General features: G+C 38.3%; 2 protein-coding genes across 3 annotated transcripts in view; one reads left to right on the top strand and one right to left on the bottom strand.

Annotated features, from left to right (window-relative positions):
- Nucleotides 1–20,157, top strand: part of zfand6 (zinc finger, AN1-type domain 6) — a 131,860-nt gene that overhangs the window by 61,565 nt on the left and 50,138 nt on the right. The gene's annotated exons all lie outside the window — the stretch shown is intronic.
- The window catches only part of mthfs (5,10-methenyltetrahydrofolate synthetase (5-formyltetrahydrofolate cyclo-ligase)), a 30,140-nt gene continuing 21,004 nt past the window's right edge, over nucleotides 11,022–20,157 (bottom strand). The window contains 1 exon segment of one of the 2 annotated variants that reach the window (NM_001386413.1): nucleotides 11,022–11,471. In NM_001386413.1, the coding sequence (NP_001373342.1) occupies nucleotides 11,248–11,471 (224 nt within the window). In that variant the 3' untranslated portion in view covers nucleotides 11,022–11,247. 2 annotated transcript variants of the gene reach the window in all.

The raw sequence follows: 20,157 nt of genomic DNA on the forward strand, positions 1-20,157 counted from the left end.
TGGGTTAATTAGGTTAGGGTAATTAGGCAAGTTATTGTATAATGATGGTTTGTTCTATAGACTATCAAAAAAAATAGCTTAAGGGGGCTAATAATTTTGACCTTAAAATGGCTTTAAAAAAAATAAAAACTGCTTTTATTCTAGCCAAAATAAAACAAATAAGACTTTCTAATGTTGTTCACGCATCTACATTACACATCAACTAAAGTTTAAAATATGCTATTGTCGTGGACCACTACTTTAAGGGCGTACTCACACTATGTACAGTTGCCTTAAACTGGGCCGAAGCCCACTTGTCCCCCCTCATGTCTCCCCCGATGGCCCGCACTCGCAATGCATTTGTGCCTGAGCACACTTACATCATCGATGATGTGCTGTTCAGTTTAAATGCTTTCGCTCAGCACAATGGAGATTTTTTTTATTTATATAATTTTAGTGGTTTAGGATGCGGTGACACGCAGGCAAACATTTTGCCGAAAAGATCAGCCACTTTTGATGCTCCTAAACAACCATAAAGTCCTCGTGCTGCAGGAATTAGGAGGTTTGCTGAAAGTGCAGCTGTCGTGCAGTGAGGGGTTTGCATCTTTAAAGGGTCACGAAACACCAAAACACATTTTTTGAGCTGTTGACAGTCGTATATGTGTCCCACACTGCTAAAAACACTATTAGGACACTTATATTTCACTAAAAAGTGTAAATTGGTTGTTTTTGCGTTATTTCAAGCAAATTCGTACTTCCTGTTTGAAGCGAATTTTTGAAGCTGCGTCACGGTCATGACATAATAGCGTGTATTCCAGCGTGCAGACTGGACGTCTGTGCCAGAGTGTGTCTTATTACGTCTTACAGTGTGATGCATTAATGCATGAGTAAGGCTTGGTTTAAACCAATCAGCGCGCTCTATTATGCAACTTCATTAATATTCATTAGTGTCACCGTGTTTACGCCCCAGAGACGCCACGTTGTGTTGGCAAAACAAGCGTGAAGTGTTGCTTTTATAGTTTGCTGCCATTAAGTTTCGTTTTCATTTTCTCTCTGTGAGAGCGCAGCTGGAGTCACGTGTGGATTACAGTGTACGCGACGCTCGACAACAATAACTTACGTGTCTAAGGAGGAACATTGTTTACCTGAGAGCTGTTCTCATCTGCAAACGCTGAAATCCGGATTCGCTTGTAACGTTAGTCTTCTCTGTATAATGACGCTGCTCTAGTTGCTGGTGATTGTCCTGTCTCTACAGATTTGGTAAGTGAGCGACCAGTGCTCTTTGTTTATTCAGTTTGTTCGTATCGAATTAAGTTAACTATTGCACTGAGTGCAAACATAACACCGCATTTTGTGACCGGAATAACACACGCGGCTTTCTGACGCTACCTGCCGTGTGCATCTAAGTTTCCGGGAAATGCTGAGTTTTTTTTCTCTCATTCGCCGTGCGGTGTCAAACATTGCATAAAAAATACACGCTTAGAGCAGATCCTCGAATCAATTATCTCGTTTGTCGCGAGGGGCATGAATGAATTCCCTGAATGAAAGAGCCAAACTGCAATTAAATCAACATTTAATAATTTGGCAAATAATTCGACTACAGATGTCCATGTAGGTTAAACACCATCACTTTCTCATGTGTGTGTATTTTGACTGAAACTCGCGCGTGCCCAAATAGACACTCCCACAACATCCCACTTTAGTTCCTCCGACACTCCCCCCTAAACAGAGCTGGACACGCCCACTTTTCTGACTTTTTCCAAAGTAGAGGTGTGAAAACACCCTGCTGAAACGAGGGGGTTTCATGGCCCTTTAATCATTTACGACAGTTTGCGTTCACTGAACAGTAACAATGATTTATAAATCCATATGAAACAATCCCTTAAAAGTCACGTCTCGTCTTCAGTTTCGGGTTCAGCCACGCTTTGCACTCACACTTCAAGCGCACTGCACCAAAGCCCAAGTGAACCGTGCTCTGGCACACCTCTTCCAACTGGACCAGGGCCAGCCAACTGAATCGTGCCTGAGCCTTATTCAGAGCACTCACACTTCTCAGGAAACAGGCCTGGGGATGGTTCAGATAGCATAGTGCAAGTACGCTCTTAGGAACATTACAGAATTAAACCTTGCTGCTGAATCAAAATTCTTAAAAATAATAATAATAAATCTTCCTGACCCCAATCTGTGCAAGAGAGCACAATGAACACACCAAACAATGTAGAAGATAATGTGGGTTTGTTTTTGAAGAACAAAACAATCGGTGCATGATTTAATAAATAATTTTCACACAAAGTAGCACTTACCGAACACCGGTTCACCGAGAACAGAACGAGAGTCATTTATGTAAGTGCACCCCATGATTTCCTCCCATTTCTGCCTCTTTCATCATGTGAAAAGGACAAAATCGTGCACAATAACACTTGCTCCTTTAGTGGTGATCCGCTCTGAGGAACTGCATTTATCTTGTGCTTTGTTCTTTGCTCTGCGTCTGATTTGACTGTATTGACTGGACTCAGAAAGAGCTGGTCTGCATGTGTTTTCTCAGTAATTATGCGCTCTCATCTGGCCTCTGTACAGGACAGGTGTGGGAGTGTTTGCTTTTCCCCCTCATTTTCCAACTCGGAGCTTACAGGCTCCAGTCTTCAGTATATATTCTGATTAAAAACGTACAGCAGATTCCTTTTTAAAGAGTGAAACGACACAAGCTAAAACTGTATGAATTTAGGCCCCGTTTACACTGATGCTTTTAGTTTTAATCCACATCCACAGTGTACTTTATAATGTCATTCACATCACCCTGCCTACGATGTTTCTTAAAAATGAAAAGAAAACATGATATGAGGAACTGCCTATTTTTAATCTGATATTAACAGACACCAAAAATGTTGAGGCGTCGTGTAGCTGCATATTTATGACCGTCATCTTCACTGTACGCATATTTATATCAAAACAGAGCCTATAACATAACTGCCTTCTTTAATCTTCTTGAAAAGTATGAAACGTGCCCGGTCTCTTTCGCTGAATATCAGTTTTAAGAATTAATAATGGCCATTATAAAAGTATAACATACAATAAGTTTATACATTATAGGAAATAAAGCCAAGTAATCAGTCAAATGTGCAGAATCAGTGTACGTGTTTACATAAATTATTATATTAAGTTATCTTTGCGCTCAGCCAAAACACGTTATCTGAGAACAAGTAATAGATTCAAAAGACCAAAGTCAGGGAATATGTTGTTAGATGGAGACAACATGAATTAAATATTACGATTATCGAATATAGTGAGATAATATCCAGCCAACCCAGGCTCATTATTGATATGTACCCCTGTATACATTTCTGGAGAACGCCAAATTTATCCCAGGAGCTACGTTTTTTGCATTTTTTGTTTTCGCAAATCCACCAGAGGCCGCTGTGGATGCTTTTGTTGAAATCTCGAATTTCTCTCGCAAGTGCAATTTGAGCCTGCTGTTCTTGTGTAAATCCACCAGAGGCTGCTGGCGACCGACTGACTGACTGACTGACTGACTGACTGTGTACAGCAGTGGAACAGTAGTGGAAAGATTACTGAAAAATCTTACTTAGTAAAGGTACCATTACCTGCCTAAAAATGTAGTGCAAGTAGAGTAAAAGTATCTGTTATGGATATTACTCAAAGTATGAGTAAAAAGACCTTTCCAGAGTACTTAACAGTAGTGAGTACAGAGTATTACTCTGTAAAAAGCTGATGCGTTTACATGTTATTTGTGGATGTGTGTAAACGTAACATTCTGTAGTGCATTTAGTCATTGTCCAGCAAGCACACAACATCATAAGACATTTACATTTACATTTAGTCATTTAGCAGACGCTTTTATCCAAAGCGACTTACAAATGAGGACAAGGAAGCAATTTACACAACCAAGAGCAACAATGAATAAGTGCTATAAGCAAGTTTCAGGTCTGTAAAGTCTAAGAAGGGAAGTATTAGTATTATTATTATTATTATTATTATTATTTTTTTTTTTTTTTTTGTACAGTTAGTGTGATATTCAGAGAGGCAATTGCAGATTAGGAAGTGTAGTGGAGACTAAATAGTTGAGTTTTTAGTCGTTTCTTGAAAGTAGCGAGTGACTGTGCTGTTCTAATGCAGTTAGGGAGTTCATTCCACCAACTGGGCAGATTGAGCGTGAGCGTTCGCGAAAGTGATTTCTTCCCCCTTTGGGATGGAACCACGAGGCGACGTTCATTCACAGAACGCAAGTTTCTGGAGGGCACATAGATCTGCAGAAGCGAGAGCAGATAAGAAGGAGCAAGGCCAGAAGTCACTTTGTAGGCAAACATCAGAGCTTTGAATTTGATGCGAGCAGCAACTGGCAGCCAGTGCAAACGGAGTAGCAGCGGAGTGACAAAACATTAAGACATTAATATTAGGTTAGATTAAGCTTGTGATGTCAGGTGACCAAAATTAATTGTCTAAGGATAACATTATTTGATGTCTAATAACGACGTTGATATTTAATTGATTTTAGGTTGTGTTAGAAAGTGACCAAAATCCAACGTCGAACTGACATGTTAATCCAACTTCATATTGTCGTCATATACAGACATTTATTCGGCTGCCACTAAACTACCGTTTTGCTCCACACCACAGTTTACTGTAGTTGTCACCGACTCTGTCCCAGTCATTCCCCTCGCTGGCCAGCAGAGGCCGCCATCCCCGGACTTCTAAGCATTACATCATCCACCTAGACTGATCGTGCACACACCTGAACTCAATCCAGTTAACGACCCACGCTCCTATATAAGCCACACTCAAACTCCAGTTCTCTGCGAAGTCTTGTTTAGCCCCGGCCAGCATTTCTGAGCGTTCTATCCTGCCTGATCTCCCGTTTACCACTTCAGCCCGTTCCTCGACTCTGCTCTGTCCCACGCTGCCTGCCCTTGACTCAAGCCTGGTAATCACTCTGCCTCTGTTATCTGCTAATCATCGTTGAGTTGTATGTTGTATGTTCGCACAACCGTGCGAGGTGTTGATGTTTAAGTGTGACTTAATAAATACTGCAAAATGGATCCCTCCGTGTCAGTCTCCCCGTTACAGTAGTAAAAACTAAATATACTATAGTATTTATTACAGTTTGTCAGATCACTATAGTTAATATGCTGGAGCATTCATTAAAAAGTTGTAAATGCTATAATATATACAGTAGTACACTTTGCCAGTGGTGGAAAGAGTACTGAAAAATCATACTTAAGTAAAAGTACTTTCCTAAAAATGTAGTGCAAGTAGAGTAAAAGTATCTGTTATGGATATTACTCAAAGTATGAGTAAAAAGACCTCTCCAGAGTACTTAACAGTAGTGAGTACAGAGTATTACTCTGTAAAAAGCTGATGCGTTTACATGTTATTTGTGGATGTGTGTAAACGTAACATTCTGTAGTGCATATATTCATTGTCGAGCAAGCACACAACATCATAAGACATTAAAATTAGGTTAGATTAAGCTTGTGATGTCAGGTGACCAAAATTAATTGTCTAAGGACAACATTATTTGATGTCTAATAACGACGTTGATATTTAAGTGATTTTAGGTTGTGTTAGAAAGTGACCAAAATCCAACGTCGAACTGACATGTTAAACCAACTTCATATTGATGTCATATAACAGACATTTATTCGGCTGCCACTAAGCTACCGTTTTGCTCCACACCACAGTTTACTGTAGTAAAAACTAAATATACTATAGTATTTATTACAGTTTGTCAGATCACTATAGTTAATATGCTGGAGCATTCATTCAAAAGTTGTAAATGCTATAATATATACAGTAGTACACTTTGCCAGTGGTGGAAAGAGTACTGAAAAATCATACTTAAGTAAAAGTACTTGCCTAAAAATGTAGTGCAAGTAGAGTAAAAGTATCTGTTGTAAATATTACTCAAAGTATGAGTAAAATGTAGCCCTTTCAAAAGTTCTCAAGAGTAGTGAGTATTACACTGTGTAAAGCTGATGTGTTTACATGTAATTTGTGGATGTGTGTAAACGTAACGTTCTGTAGTGCATACAATGTCACAGAAGGTCATAAGACGTTTATATTAGGTTATATTTAAGTTGTGATGTCAGGTGACCAAAATTTATTGTTTAGCCAGCATCTAAGGACAACGTTATATTGAAGTCCATTAATGACATCAAATGACGTTGATATTTGGTTGATTTTAGGTTGTGTAGGAAAGTGACCAAAATCCAACGTCGAGCCAACATCTAACACTAACGTCATATTGACGTCGAATACTGACATTTATTTGGCAGGTATGATAACCAAAATCCAACATCTGATAGACATCATCAACATTAAGCTGTAACATCATTAGATGTTGATATTTGATATTAGGTTGGACGTTGGACATTGACGCCAGACTGACGTTCTGATGAACCCAAATATCCTTTCCAAACAAAATGCAACATCCATGATGTTGGGGTACAGCGACAATCTAACACCATGTTGACGCTCTGTGCCTGCTGGGTGTTTAAGGCCATTTGGGTCATCATACAGTAAACATCCGTCATCTTCTCATCAGTGACATGCTTCTAAACAGTCTCTGGGTCAATGCATGTAAAGATTTTGGACATCTTCTTGGACACTTTTAATTCTTCCAAACAGTTTGCTGCAATTATAAATCGCCCATGTCTTGAGGTAGTTCATTATGATGTGATTGATGTGTGATCTGACTTAACAGGATTCACAAGACAGATTTTTCTAATCCCCACAGACAAGAAAAAATAAAGTAGTGACTGCAGGTTGAAGGAAAGTAGTGGAGTAAAAGTACCAACACTGCACTAAAAATGTGATCAAGGGAAAGTAAAAGTGCACATTATTAAAACTACTTAGTAAGTTACAATTTCTGAGAAAAAAAAAACTTACAGTAATTTGAGTTTTTGTAATTAGTAGGGATGTAACGGTATTGTAAATACCGTCATACCGCAATATTAATTTTTTCGATATTACCGAAGTCGCATGACTCGGTAAAACTATAGGTCTTCTGAGAAAATTTGCTCAGGCGAATGAAGCGAACGGGAGGTAGCTTAAACTACATTTCCCATCAGCCCAGGCGTGGCCATAATCCTTTGCGGTCTGTTGTCGCTACAGATCCAGTAATGCGGAAATGGAGTGTGCTGCTAGTAGCGGAGATGAAAAAAAGATGGAAATGATCGAACCTAAAGCGTGTGTTGTCGCGCGCGTACTGAATAGCGGTGTTGTCGCGCGCGTTCTGATCAGCTGTGTTGTCTCGCGCGTATTGTAAAGCGCCGAGGGGGGGTTGAGCGCGCATACTCAAGAGCGGTGTTGTCTACTGAAGGGCTGGACGGAGGTTGTGTCGCGGGAGCACTTTTGATCGATTTGGAAGGGCATTTTCTATCCAAGACTAAAAAGGGCATGTGCACTGCACAGGTTGAGCCCTATGTGTGCACGTGCCTGCAAGTTGGGGAATACGACTAATAGCAGTCATGGGGACTGCAGAAACACAGCACACTGTTCAGATTGATGCAGACATTGACTTGTACCGCAAAGAGACCTCTATCTCACTCATGGTTTGTCTACTCAAGTGGGGGAAAGACAATGCACAACGTTACCCACTGCTGTCAACATGGGCCAAGTCATATCTCTGTCCCAGAATCCTCAGTCCCAAATGAGAGGGTTTTTTTCTGTTGCAGGGGACATTGTAAATGCCCAGAGATACCAGCTTTTACCAGATTATAGTTATATGTAAATTTTCCTTTAAACCCATCTCTATCTAAGTGAGTGAGTGATTAAATGTTGAATGTGATGAGTTTTCAACAATACTAAATTGAAACTTGATTTTTTTACATGGTTTAATAATTTTTTGTTATTAAAATTGAAGTTCCTGTTTCAAAGCTTACAGATAGATGACTAATTTGTATGTCATTGACACTTTTGGCACTTTTTTGGAGTATTTTCAAAAGTTTTGTTTTTCCTATAAATGATTCAATAAATACCGTACCGTGACATTCATACCGAGGTATTACCGTACCGTGAAATTCTGATACCGTTACATCCCTAGTAATTAGTTACTTTACATCACTGCTTATAAACAATCCAGACGGCATAAGGAAGAGCAGTCTTCAAATCAGTGTGAACACAAAGTTGATAAAACTACTTCAGTATGTTAATGCACTTCCAATACCGAATATTGAGTAGGGGACGTCGCTTTCTAGTGTGCATCATTCCCTCACAGCAAACTAACGGTAAAAAAGACATGGCTAAGAATATTGTGTCTGAAGCATTAAACTGACGTCAACATAAAGACAGCCACTGTAGACACGGAAGCGAATGGTCAAAATTTGATTGGAGGCTTCCAAAACTAATTCAAAAAATTTCAGTGGATAAACTCACATTCAGTGGTCAGCACTGTCGCCTCACAGCAAGGTCACTGGCTTGAGTCCCGGCTGGGTCAGTTGGCATTTCTGTGTAGAGTTTGCATGTTCTCCCCGTGTTGGCATGGCTTTCCTTTTGGGTGCTCCAGTTTCCCTCACAGACCAAGCACTAGACACTCTTTCACAATTTAAGTCCAGACTCAAAACACATCTGTTTAGAACAGCCTATTCTCTTTGACCCGATTGCATTTTTAAAGCTTGTATTGTATTCTATTGTTTATTGTGTTTTTATTTGAATTGATAGTTTTAGCTGTCCTGTACGGTGACCTTGAGTGTCATGAAAGGCGCCTTTAAATAAAATGCATTATTATTATTATTATTATTAAGCACATGCACTATAGGTGAACTGAATAAGCTAAATTGGCTGTAGTGTATGAGTGTGTGTGGGTGTTTCCCAGCACTGGGTTGCAGCTGGAAGGGCATCCGCTGCATAAAACTTGTGCTAGTTGTAATAGTTGGTGGTTCATTCTGCTGTGGCGACCTATGAAATAGAAACTAAGCCGAAGTAAAAATTAATAAATGAATGAGCTTACACTAATTTATTGTTACCCTATTGAATAAACTATGTGCTCTGTAAATAAACATTGAAAACTTTGATTTCACACAGTCATAAAAAATAATTTTTACTTTTTCTGCCATAAAAAACAAAGAAATAGCCCATGCATACGCAAAAGGCACATATTTTAAGAGATGTCCCAGAGACGTTCAGTGCATTCAGGTCACACAAGCACATAGGGAGAAATGAGGAGAGCGAGCAGGAGGAAGTGTCATGTACTGACTGTAGAGAGTCACTGTGACAGACTGCTCATTATTCCCGTCTTAATTCTTCTGCTGTTTGTCAATAAAGAGCACCGGGGCAAGTCTCAGCGCTTCTGCAGCTTAATGAGCCAATAAAGGATGTCAAAAGCAGTTCCAACTAATTTTATTCAAATGCAAATTAGAGCAGAGCGCAGACTTATTTTAGACAAAGGTAGAAGAGCACTCGCTTGCCAAAACAACCAGAGACAGCCAGTATAGCGCTTATATAAAATAAAATTCTGTTTACGTGTGTGTATACAGTTGAAGTCAAAATGATTAGCCCCCCCTTTGACTTTTTTATTTAATTTATATTTCCCAAATGATGTTTAACAGAGCAAGGAAACTTTCACTGTATGTCTGATAATATTTTTTCTTCTGGAGAAAGACTGATTTGATTTATTTCAGCTAGAATAAAAGCAGTTTTTAATTTTTTATGAATCATTTTAAGGTCAAAATTATTAGGCCCTTTAAGCTATAATTTTTTTCGATAGTCTACAGAACAAACCATTATTATACAATAACTTGCCTAATTAACCTGCCTGCCTAGTTAATCTAATTAATCTAGGTAAGCCTTTAAATGTGACTTTAAGGTGTATAGAAGTGTTTAAGGTGTTTACAAATGTGTTGAAAAAAAATCTGCTCTGTTAAACATAAATTGGGGAAAAAATAAACGGGGGCGAATAATTCTGACTTCAACTGTGTGTGTGTGTGTGTGTGTGTGTGTGTGTGTGTGTGTGTGTGTGTGTGTGTGTGTGTGTGTGTGTGTGTGTGTGTGTGTGTATATATATATATATATATATATATATATATATATATATATATATATATATATATATATTTATATATATATATATATATGTATATATATATATGTATATATAGTTGAAATCAGAATTATTAAACCCCCTGAACAATGAAAATTCAGATGGTTGCTAGGCATTTGCTTTGGTGTATTGGGTGGTTGCTTTGCGGTTGCAACATGGTTTCTAGAATGTACTAGGGTAACGGATGGATGGATAGATACTCCCCTTCATTTATATATATATATATATATATATATATATATATATATATATATATATATATATATATATATATATATATATATATATATATATATATATATATTAATTTATATTTATGTAGAAAATAATAATTTTAATCCTTTAATTTTTTTCTTTTGTAAAGATATTTGTGTATTTCTGTACATCTGGTGTGTTTTAAGCAATGCGTAAGTGTTTGTACCTGCATAGGCGCTCTACGCTGGACTTTAGACCAGCTGTAGGGTCTATTTCAGTTCTTCAAAATAGCAACGCGCCTTAACACACCTCCTTTATAGACCAGCACACCCATGAGTCCACAAAGTGGCGCAAATGTGTTTGCTATTTCAACAGCGTGGTGCAAACCGTGAAAATTTCTGTTGCGCTGATCTGGAAATAGCAACAAATCACACTATACAAGCCTTGCACCTTGGATGTATGATAGGGCCCTTTATGTGAATGACCAGCCTGATCTCACAAGGAAACGTGACTAACATAACATTTTGTCAGTTTAGTGGCTATTTTGTTGGAATTAGTACAAGTTCAGTCGTACAAAAATGTACGATTTTGAAAAGAAGGTGTAGCACCAAACCCCATCCCTTACCCAAACCGTCATTAGCAAATGAGCTAATCGTGTACAAAATTGTTTGAATTGGACACTAAATAAAAAATGTACAAATTGTCATGAGATAATGTTGGAATGACTTATACATCAACTTAAAAACAATGAATTTTGCACCCCTGAAGACCTTGTTACACAAAAAATGACACCTTTTTTGCAGCAATTTATATTTAATGTATGGACAGACTGCATATTTAGCCTTTTGGTAGTCAGAGTTTGGCAAAAACCCATGCTGATACAGCAAATCTTTAATTGATAATATGTATTGCATACAATAGACCTTGATGCATTTCATTCAAAAATGAGTCTATGGTTTGTTCAGTGTTGAATCTGAAACTGCGCTGTACTGTAATCGAGCTCTGACCGGTCAAGTGGATCACTCGTCTTCATGCAGAACTTCATCAATGACAATATCATGTTCTCCCACTGGGATCTCGGCACAGATCTGCTCTTTGAAGGCCAAGGCGATGGTGTACGGCTTTCCCTTGGGGTGCGTCCTGCAGCGCTCCAGATACGTGTCGTAAAAACCCTTTCCTCTGCCAAGCCGATTCCCGCTCTTATCAAATCCCAAACCAGGCATGAGGATAAGATCTAGCCCTCCTGTAACCAAATCAGAGAGGAAAGACAGTAATTAAATGAGATTACGGGGATTATGGAGATTTGCTCTTGGAGCTCAATTTTTACGCCATTACAGCACAATACAGTGAATTTATTAGGAGCAAAAACATTAAATGGATGAGTGGATTTCATGCAGATTGTCATGTTGAGCTTTATAAGCACAAAGGCTCTGCATGCTAAAGGAGAGTGGATAAAAGATACATATTTACTTTTTATTAAAGTAGACTTCAGTTTTGATGATATTCTGGCTATTTATGTAGGTATAGGTGTATCTTAACTAATGCATATAAAAATAAATATGTGTTTCTTTTTTAAACTTGAGTTTATATGTATAAAACCATGACAACTAGCTGCTGTAATTAGCGTCTAATTTCTGAAAAAAATGAAGGTTTTTTTACTTAGAAAGTTGTTGTCTTGTTTCTAGTCCAAATTTTTAAAACTTCTTTAATCAAGAAACATTTTCTTGTCAAGTAAAATCATTTTTAGTCTTAGTTCAGTTTATTTGTTTATAAAGCACAATAAAACAACAGTTGTTGACCATTGTGCTGTACAAACCTAAAAACAAATGATCAAAAAATAGAGAGATAAAACAACATAGAATACATCCAACATTCCCCACAGCATTGACGATAATCAAATAGCTTGTCTGGCTGACACTCGGATTAGGTTCAAATCACTGATGCTTGCTTACAGGACATCTACTGACAGCTTAAGTTCACCAAATGAGCTTCATTTTTTAAAAAAAAGAAAAGGCTTTTCTATTCACAGATCTAGTTGTACATAAATGTTCTGTGCTGTACACAAACAAATAGGGGTGTAATGGATGACAGTTGATCTGTGATTTGTTCGGATCACATCCTACGGTTAGGAACACATGACCTGTAGCAGGGCTCAACAATAAGGACTGCCCGGTGGCCCAGGGCCAGCGTGAGAGACACTTGGGACAGTAGACCGGATCATAAATGGCCCGATTGGGACAGTGCTGCCTTGTCACTAATATTTAATTTGTCTGTGACTATTAGTCGATTGCATGCATTTTAAGTTTGTGCTTTTAAATCTTTAAATGCTACCTTCTCTGTAATGTCGTAAACAACATATTGCTTTCTGATTCGTCTTATCTGATTGATTTGACCATGCTATTTTTTTTTTTTTTGTAACCTGGTAACAACCAGTCCAGCGTAGAAACAGCAACATGGCGGCAACATCAAATTAAAAGGCTAAACGAAAATGTTTGTCTCTAACGGGTTGGAAGTAGACATTTACATGGAAACAAGACGACAAAATAATAATGAAGTGATGTTATGCATAGTCTGCCGTCAGTTTGACAAGTCAGCCACCTTTTTTTTTTTAATAATTTCAAACTGCAATAAAATGCCTCCACATTTTCCATACTGCTCTTTTTGTTTGCATAACACTTATATTTACAATTGTTTTTTAAGTATTGAAATTCTAGATTTACAGACTTTATTTTTGACACATTGTTTAAAATATGTGGTTAAAAATAGCTATTAACTTCCTTTTTTTTTTTGGTGGGGCCAGTGAAAATTTTGGCAGGGCAAGTAAAAATCTAAACCACTTGCCCGATCGGACCAGTAGAAAAAATCCTTAGCGTTGAACCCTGTGTAGATTAATAAATTTTTTTTTACCGGTAGATTAATCCTAAATTTGTAACGATCATAGCGAGATCGCCTCTTGCGTCATTCAAATCACATGTTTGAAAGCATTTAGGCTTTTCTGTAAAACATAATGCTGACGGAAGAAGTCGTGGGGGGTTAATCAGGATGTGGTGGGTTTCATTAAAGGCGTTTCAAGAGTGATATTCAATAAAGCGTATTTGGCATGCTGTCCCGGGAGAGAACCCTGAGCTCGTAATATCCTCGTGCCCGAGGCTCCCTTCCGTTAGAAGGGTGAGAGGGGAGTTCGAGCTCAGGTAGGTCTTGAGAACTCTCCTGCTTGTCGCCGTGTGAGAAGTGTAAACTAGGGTTGTCTTAGGTGATAATTTGGTTTATCGATTGGCTATGATGTATGTTTTTGGACTGTTTTTGAACTCTGCACAGAAACACCGACCAGCCTGATGGGAGGTTGGACCTGCGGTGTTCTTGCTGTGAGGCAACAGTGCTAGCCACTGGGCCACCGTTTCGCCCTATCGAAAAAAGGGGGAAGTAGAGGTGGAAGGGGCGGAAGCTTCAAGACGAAGATAGCTAGAGTGAAAAACTCTGGTTATTGATAATGCTTCCGTAATCATCTAATAGGGCAGATTAAGAATCTAATGATTAGCCAGCCGTGTTGATCATAAGCACTTGATCATCTCGAAATTAGTGTAAGAATGAACCACACTTTCTGTCACTACTTGTTTAGCATTGTTAATGCGTTCAGTGTAAGCTGCATGATTAGTCATTAAAAGATCGGGATCTCAACACCCACACAATATAAATTATAAACGATGGTGATTTGTATGTGGAAATTAATCCTTCGAATCGCTGCATTCAAATCTGTGTTTGAAAAACACAAAAATCAAGAAAGAGATTCAGGTCCAATCCCAATTCTATTTTTGTACCCCTACCCCTTCCCCTGGGCCCTTACAACCGAACTCACTGAAGGCATATATTATGTTATCGTAATGATATAATGTGGCAATAAGATCGTACCTATGCTGTGCATTTACACAGTGGCCATATTCATCTATGTAGACACACAAAAACAACATTAACATTATAGCAGACACTGTAAAAAGCCCATTCCCAGGCACTAGACATTACTGACAGTGTATTCGAGTGTCAGAATGTTGTGAGACTGCTGTAAGTGGAGTTATTATTTTTGATTATAGATTGCGAAATTTTGCTATTTTTATTTTAGCGTTTTTTTTTTTGTTTTTTTTTTAGTATGGTAAATGGTAAAACATGAACACGGTTATAGATATATTAAAACATGTGCTTGTTTGTGGTAAAAATTTATAATAATTTTAAAAAATCCTAATTGGTGGATCTCCTTACTTCCGGGTGTAACTACCTGATGTTGTGGCTTGTGTATTCTGAGAAATTTTCTAACCCCTTGGTTTCGAGTGTGGTCCTGAAAAATATTTGTTCGAAGGACTATTCACCCTTTCCCCTTAGCCCTACGCCTTCAAGCTAAAGAGAAATGGGACACCCCTACCCCTTGACGTGAATGCGTAAAACGAGGGGTAAGGGGGAAGTGCTAAAGGGTAGAATTGGGATTGGGCCTAAGTGTGCCTTACAAAGATAGCCCACTCACCACATAAAACCACATGTAGAAAACACACTCTTTCATTCGACACTTTAACGCTTTGGACAAAAGCATCTGCTAAATGTAAGTTCACCAAATGCGGTTCATTTTTAAAAAAGGCTACTTTTCTATTCAAAAACCCATCTGTTCATAAATGTTCTGTGCTGTACACAAACAAATAGATTCAACCAATAGATTTTTAGGGAGCTCAACAACAGCAACAAACACTTTGTAGAAATGCATTTGTATGTAAACTGAATTTGGTTGGATGCAACACACAAAGCTACACATGGATTTACATTGCAAGTGCACTGGAAATAAATAACCTACAAATTTGCCAGTTTTTGAAGACAAACAATACATATGACAGCAGTCAGACAGTCTGATTTATTGGTTTACATAAAACGCCTTACGAGTCTGAAATACAAACACAAGCAAAACAAAACCATTAAATATTGATATCAACGGTGCGAACGTCTCTCAATATTTCACTCTGGGCTCAGTTCTAATAAGCCTGTCTTCAGCTTTCATTAATAATGTATCTAGGCGGAACAGGAGTATATTGCATACGCATTAGAAACAAGCTGCTTTAAATAACAAAACAAGACAGTATGATGTTAGTGTTTATTATTAATGAACCAATCAGCCCGTCTCCAATGCATAAACAAGACAGGGTATATATATACCATCCTACTCAAGCAATCGCAGATCTTTTACTTTTTTTTACTTCTGCTTATTAGGGCTGAATGATAAATTGACATAAAATTGCATTTGCGATTTGTGGAAATATAAATTTTTATCATCTAATTTCAAATTAACAATAATCTACGTATAACTAAAAAGTTATATTCTCTGGTTTTTAATTATTTTATTTCATTGACATGCCAGCTAGGAGGGTCATTTAACTTTTCCCTTGCTGACTACAGACTAAGCCAAAGTGATGCAATTATCAGTTTCACAGCATGGGGTGTCTATTGTTTTCTCTTTTCGATCAAATGGTCAGGCGGTTTCTGTCTCCAGAACATGATGAGATCAATGCCTGAAAGAGCAGTTTACCCTGCCGACCACAACGCTTAATTTGCATGCTTTGTTTAGCCAAATCCCCTCCTCCTAAGAACACAATATAGACTAATTCAGACTAATTGAGACTTGTGAGAGACTTGTGAAAGAACTTGCAGACTACGGACCTCTAGTAGGCTCTTGCAGACACATTGAACATCTTGAAGACGCTGTATGACTGCAGATTAACCAACACGTCTCAATAAAGGAATTCTGCTGGTTTCGAGTCTCCTGGATTGGGTTCTCTCTTCTTCTTTCCGCTCATTTATTTTTTTTTACAACAACTTGGGAGTCTCCTGGACTGGGTTCTTCTCTTCTCTTTTCCGCTCATTTATTTTTTTTTACAACAGATTGTATTGCACCTTGTGAGGAAAGTACAGTGGTGTGATCAGTAGTAAATCTCCTCCAGAAGGCCAGAGGGCGCTCTTTCTCTCTCACGAGTACCACAGAACAACCAAATATAGGGTTAAGTCTAGATCGGATATGCGGATAGTGCGATATGCACATTAAAATAGCAGCATTGCTTTATGACACTGTATAACAATAATTGATAATTTTACAGCACTGTGACAGTTGGGTTTAGGGTTGGGGGTAGGCATTAAAAAATACAATTTATTGGGTAATTTAATAGATAACATAAATAATACTTGGTACAACTAATGTTTTTACGTTACTGTGACGGTTGGGTTTAGGGTGGGTGTAGACGTTAATAAACTACAGTAAATGGGAAATTGAATAAATAATATAAATAATTCTCGTTAAATTCCCGTTGCAAACGTATCCGATCTAGCAACAACCAAAAGGGATGGATGATAACAATGGCTGTTTCTCAATATGCATTCTTCAGCGATCTTGCGTCCTCGTGTTCTCATGTAACGTCATCATCAGCTGCCAAAGTTCAGTTCCAATACTCAAGACCGCAAGAACAGAGAATGCGTGAAACTTCTCAGGATGTGTTCATGATAGAGGGCGCATGGATGCAGACTTGAGCACCAATCTCGCTCCAGAAGTCATTGCGAACTGAAGGTTGGAAGCGCAGCATTTTATATAGGTTTCTTATCAAAGATCAGAGATATAACTTATTTATCTCAGGAGTTTCCCGATATATAAAAACATTACCATGAAAATCTTAATAAATGATTAAACACATTAAGAATGTTTATTTGCTGTAATTTGTAGTTTTATTTATATTGTGCAACGTATCTTTGTAAAACAATAAATCATTGAATGAATGCTGTATTAATGGAAAAAAAGGTCTGAAGATGCGTAAGGGTCATGTGACCATCAGGAAGAGCGTATCATCTCATTTCTTACAGGACGCGTTCTCTGTTCTGGCGGTCTCCCGAGTTTGTTCTTTCGAGGACACCTAGCAAGACCGGTCTTCACAAGAATGTAAGATCGTTCTCTGCATTTTTGGAATTGAGAAACAGTCATTTATTTTCTTTCTGATCTGATACAAAGTATTTCAACACAAGTATCGTTGATATTTATACCGATACTTCAATGAAATACTTTATAGTGATTTTATAATGTTTTTTTAATCACTGACAGTATTGTTATAAAAAAATGGACATGATTCCTTTTTAAATTTATTAGAATTACAAAAGATTATTAATTAAACAAAAAATTGACTAGCCGATATAACTAGCTCTAAATACAAGCAATAGTTAAAAAGTATTGAAGACATGTACATTCATTAGATACACCTTACTAATACCGAGTTGGACCCCCTTTTGCCATAATCGTTTATGGCATAGATTCAACAAGGTACTGGAAATATTCCTCAGAGATCTTGGTCCATATTGACATGATGGCATCATGCAAGCCCCACTCACAGTGCAAGTGATTCGCAGCAGCAAAATGACAGGCGACCGTTTATTTTAATGGAGAGTGAGTGACTGCCGGCGAGCTCAGTCTACGCGAGCAACAGTGACCTTTGGCAACCAAGTGGGCATGTCAAGTGATGCAACAAAGTTGAGAATCCTTCAACTTTATGCAAATAAAGAGCGACTTTTTTTGAGCAACAGCCAATAGGAGAACCAGTAGAGCGCAGTTCCTCTCTTAGCTCAGGCAGAGGCCAGTTGTATTCCCCGTGCAAGAGACAAAGTCGCAGCTTTGTCAGCTGCACATCCATGATGCGAATCTCCCATTCTACCACATCCCAAAGGTGCTCTATTGGATTGAGCTCTGGTGTCTGTGGAGGCCATTAGAGTACAGTGAACTCATTGTCATGTTCAAGTAACCAGTCTGAGATGATTCGCACTTTATGACATGGCGCGTTATCCTTCTGGAAGTAGCCATCGGAAGATGGGTACACTGAGGTTATAAAGGAATGGACATTGACATCAACAATACTCAGGTAGGCTGTGGTATTGACACAATGCTCAATTGGTACTAATGGGCCCAAAATGTGCCAAGAAAATATCCCCCACACCATTACACCACCACCAGCAGCCTGAACCGTTGATACAAGGCAGGCGGGATCCATGCTATCATGTTGTTAAAGCCAAATTCTGACCCTACCATCCGAAAGTTGCAGCAGAAATTGAGACTCATCAGACCAGGCAACGCTTTTCCAATCTTCTATTGTCCAATTTTGGTGAGCCTGTGCCAACTGTAGCCACAGTTTCCAGTTCTCAGCTGACAGGAGTGGCTCCCACTGTGGTCTTCTGCTGTTGTAGCCCATCTGCCTCAAGGTCTGTCTGGCACCAACAATCATGCCACGTTCAAAGTCACTTAAATCACCTTTCTTCCCCATTCTGATGCTCAGTTTGAACTGCAGCAGATCGTCTTGACCATGTCTACATGCCTAAATGCATTGAGTCGCTAATTGGCTGATAAAAAATTTACGAGCAGTAATAGGATAGGTGTACCTAATAAAGTGGCCGGTTGAATATATGTGGTATTTGCGTGTTTATCATAAGCAGCATTTACTACAAAAGAAGCCATAGTTCAATGAGAAGTTGTACGAAAATGGCTTTTAATATCGCAAAATGTTTATTTGCGATTTGCCTATCACAAGATGATACTGCATGTGATATTTTGCGTAGCTTGGCAGAAAACTATGGCTCTGTGTAATAAACACTGTAAAAATGCGCAGCTTTCCAATTTATGTGATTCGTTTTTTTTTTTCACATTTATTGATGCTTCTGAATTGCATGATGGGATCTTAATCTTTCTTTCAACACCTTTTAACCTTGAAATGTTGGAAAAAGTGGCTTTTATGAACATTTGTATTAAAGTGATTGGGGTTGGTGTTGTAATAAACTGCCAGTACATTTTCTGTAATTTTACAGACGTATTTCTCTATATATTGTTTCTTTTATATTATTTAAAACTACTAAAATGTCAATAAATGTCACTTTGTCAAACTGTAGAGTTGAATTTTCAACATCAACAGTCTACAGAGCAGAGATCGACATCCCATAATGCAATTCACAACCATAAATAAATGGAAAACACTTGTGAATCACAAAATACAGAAACTGTTCAGTAACAGAGATTTTATGTTATTGATTACAGAGCCAGTTTTATAGACAAGTGCGTGCACACACAGAAAAAAATTGCATGCAATCATTCAGCCTTTCTTCTGCAAAACTTCTTTCTAAAGCTGCATCTCTAAGAAACATCTGAGACTCGGCAGTACCTCAAATCCTCGTTTTGTCCCTAAATTGCCCAAGGCTTCAATCTGAAAGTGCATCAGTCCTTTGCAGGATTTCAAACAAATCTGCTCTCCTCTGATCTCTTCATCTCATCTGTTCACCTGTCCATCACAGTTCACAATCCTCAGGTGTAAAAGAAAGCTTTTAAAGGAACACAAGAGTGTGCAGATGGGAATTCCTTAGGGTTTTTTTGTTTGTTTGTTTGTTTTTGATGAAGAGAAAGCTTATATGTATACTTTTTTTTTTAATCGTGTCATTTTATGCTGAGAAAATGAGATATGTACAGTTGAATTCAGAATTATTATATTTTCCCCCAATTTTTGTTAAAAGGAGAGAAGATTTTTTCAACACATTTCTAAACATTCATTCATTCATTCATTCATTTTCTTGTCGGCTCAGTCCCTTTATTATTCTGGGGTCGCCACAGTGGAATGAACCACCAACTTATCCAGCAAGTTTTTACGCAGCAGATGCCCTTCCAGCCGGGAAAGAGAAACATCCACACACATTCACACACACACTCATACACTATGGACAATTTAGCCTACCCAATTCACCAGTACCGCATGTCTTTGGACTTTAGGGGAAACCGGAGCACCCAGAGGAAACCCACGCCAAAGCAGGGAGAACATGCTAACTCCACACAGAAACGTCAACTGAACCGAGGTTCGAACCAGTGACCTTCTTGCTGTGAGGCGACAGCA

The sequence above is a fragment of the Danio rerio genome, chromosome 7 (genome assembly GCF_052040795.2).
Source record: "Danio rerio strain M-AB ecotype USA chromosome 7, GRCz13ab, whole genome shotgun sequence".
NCBI classification, from domain to species: Eukaryota; Metazoa; Chordata; class Actinopteri; order Cypriniformes; family Danionidae; genus Danio; species Danio rerio.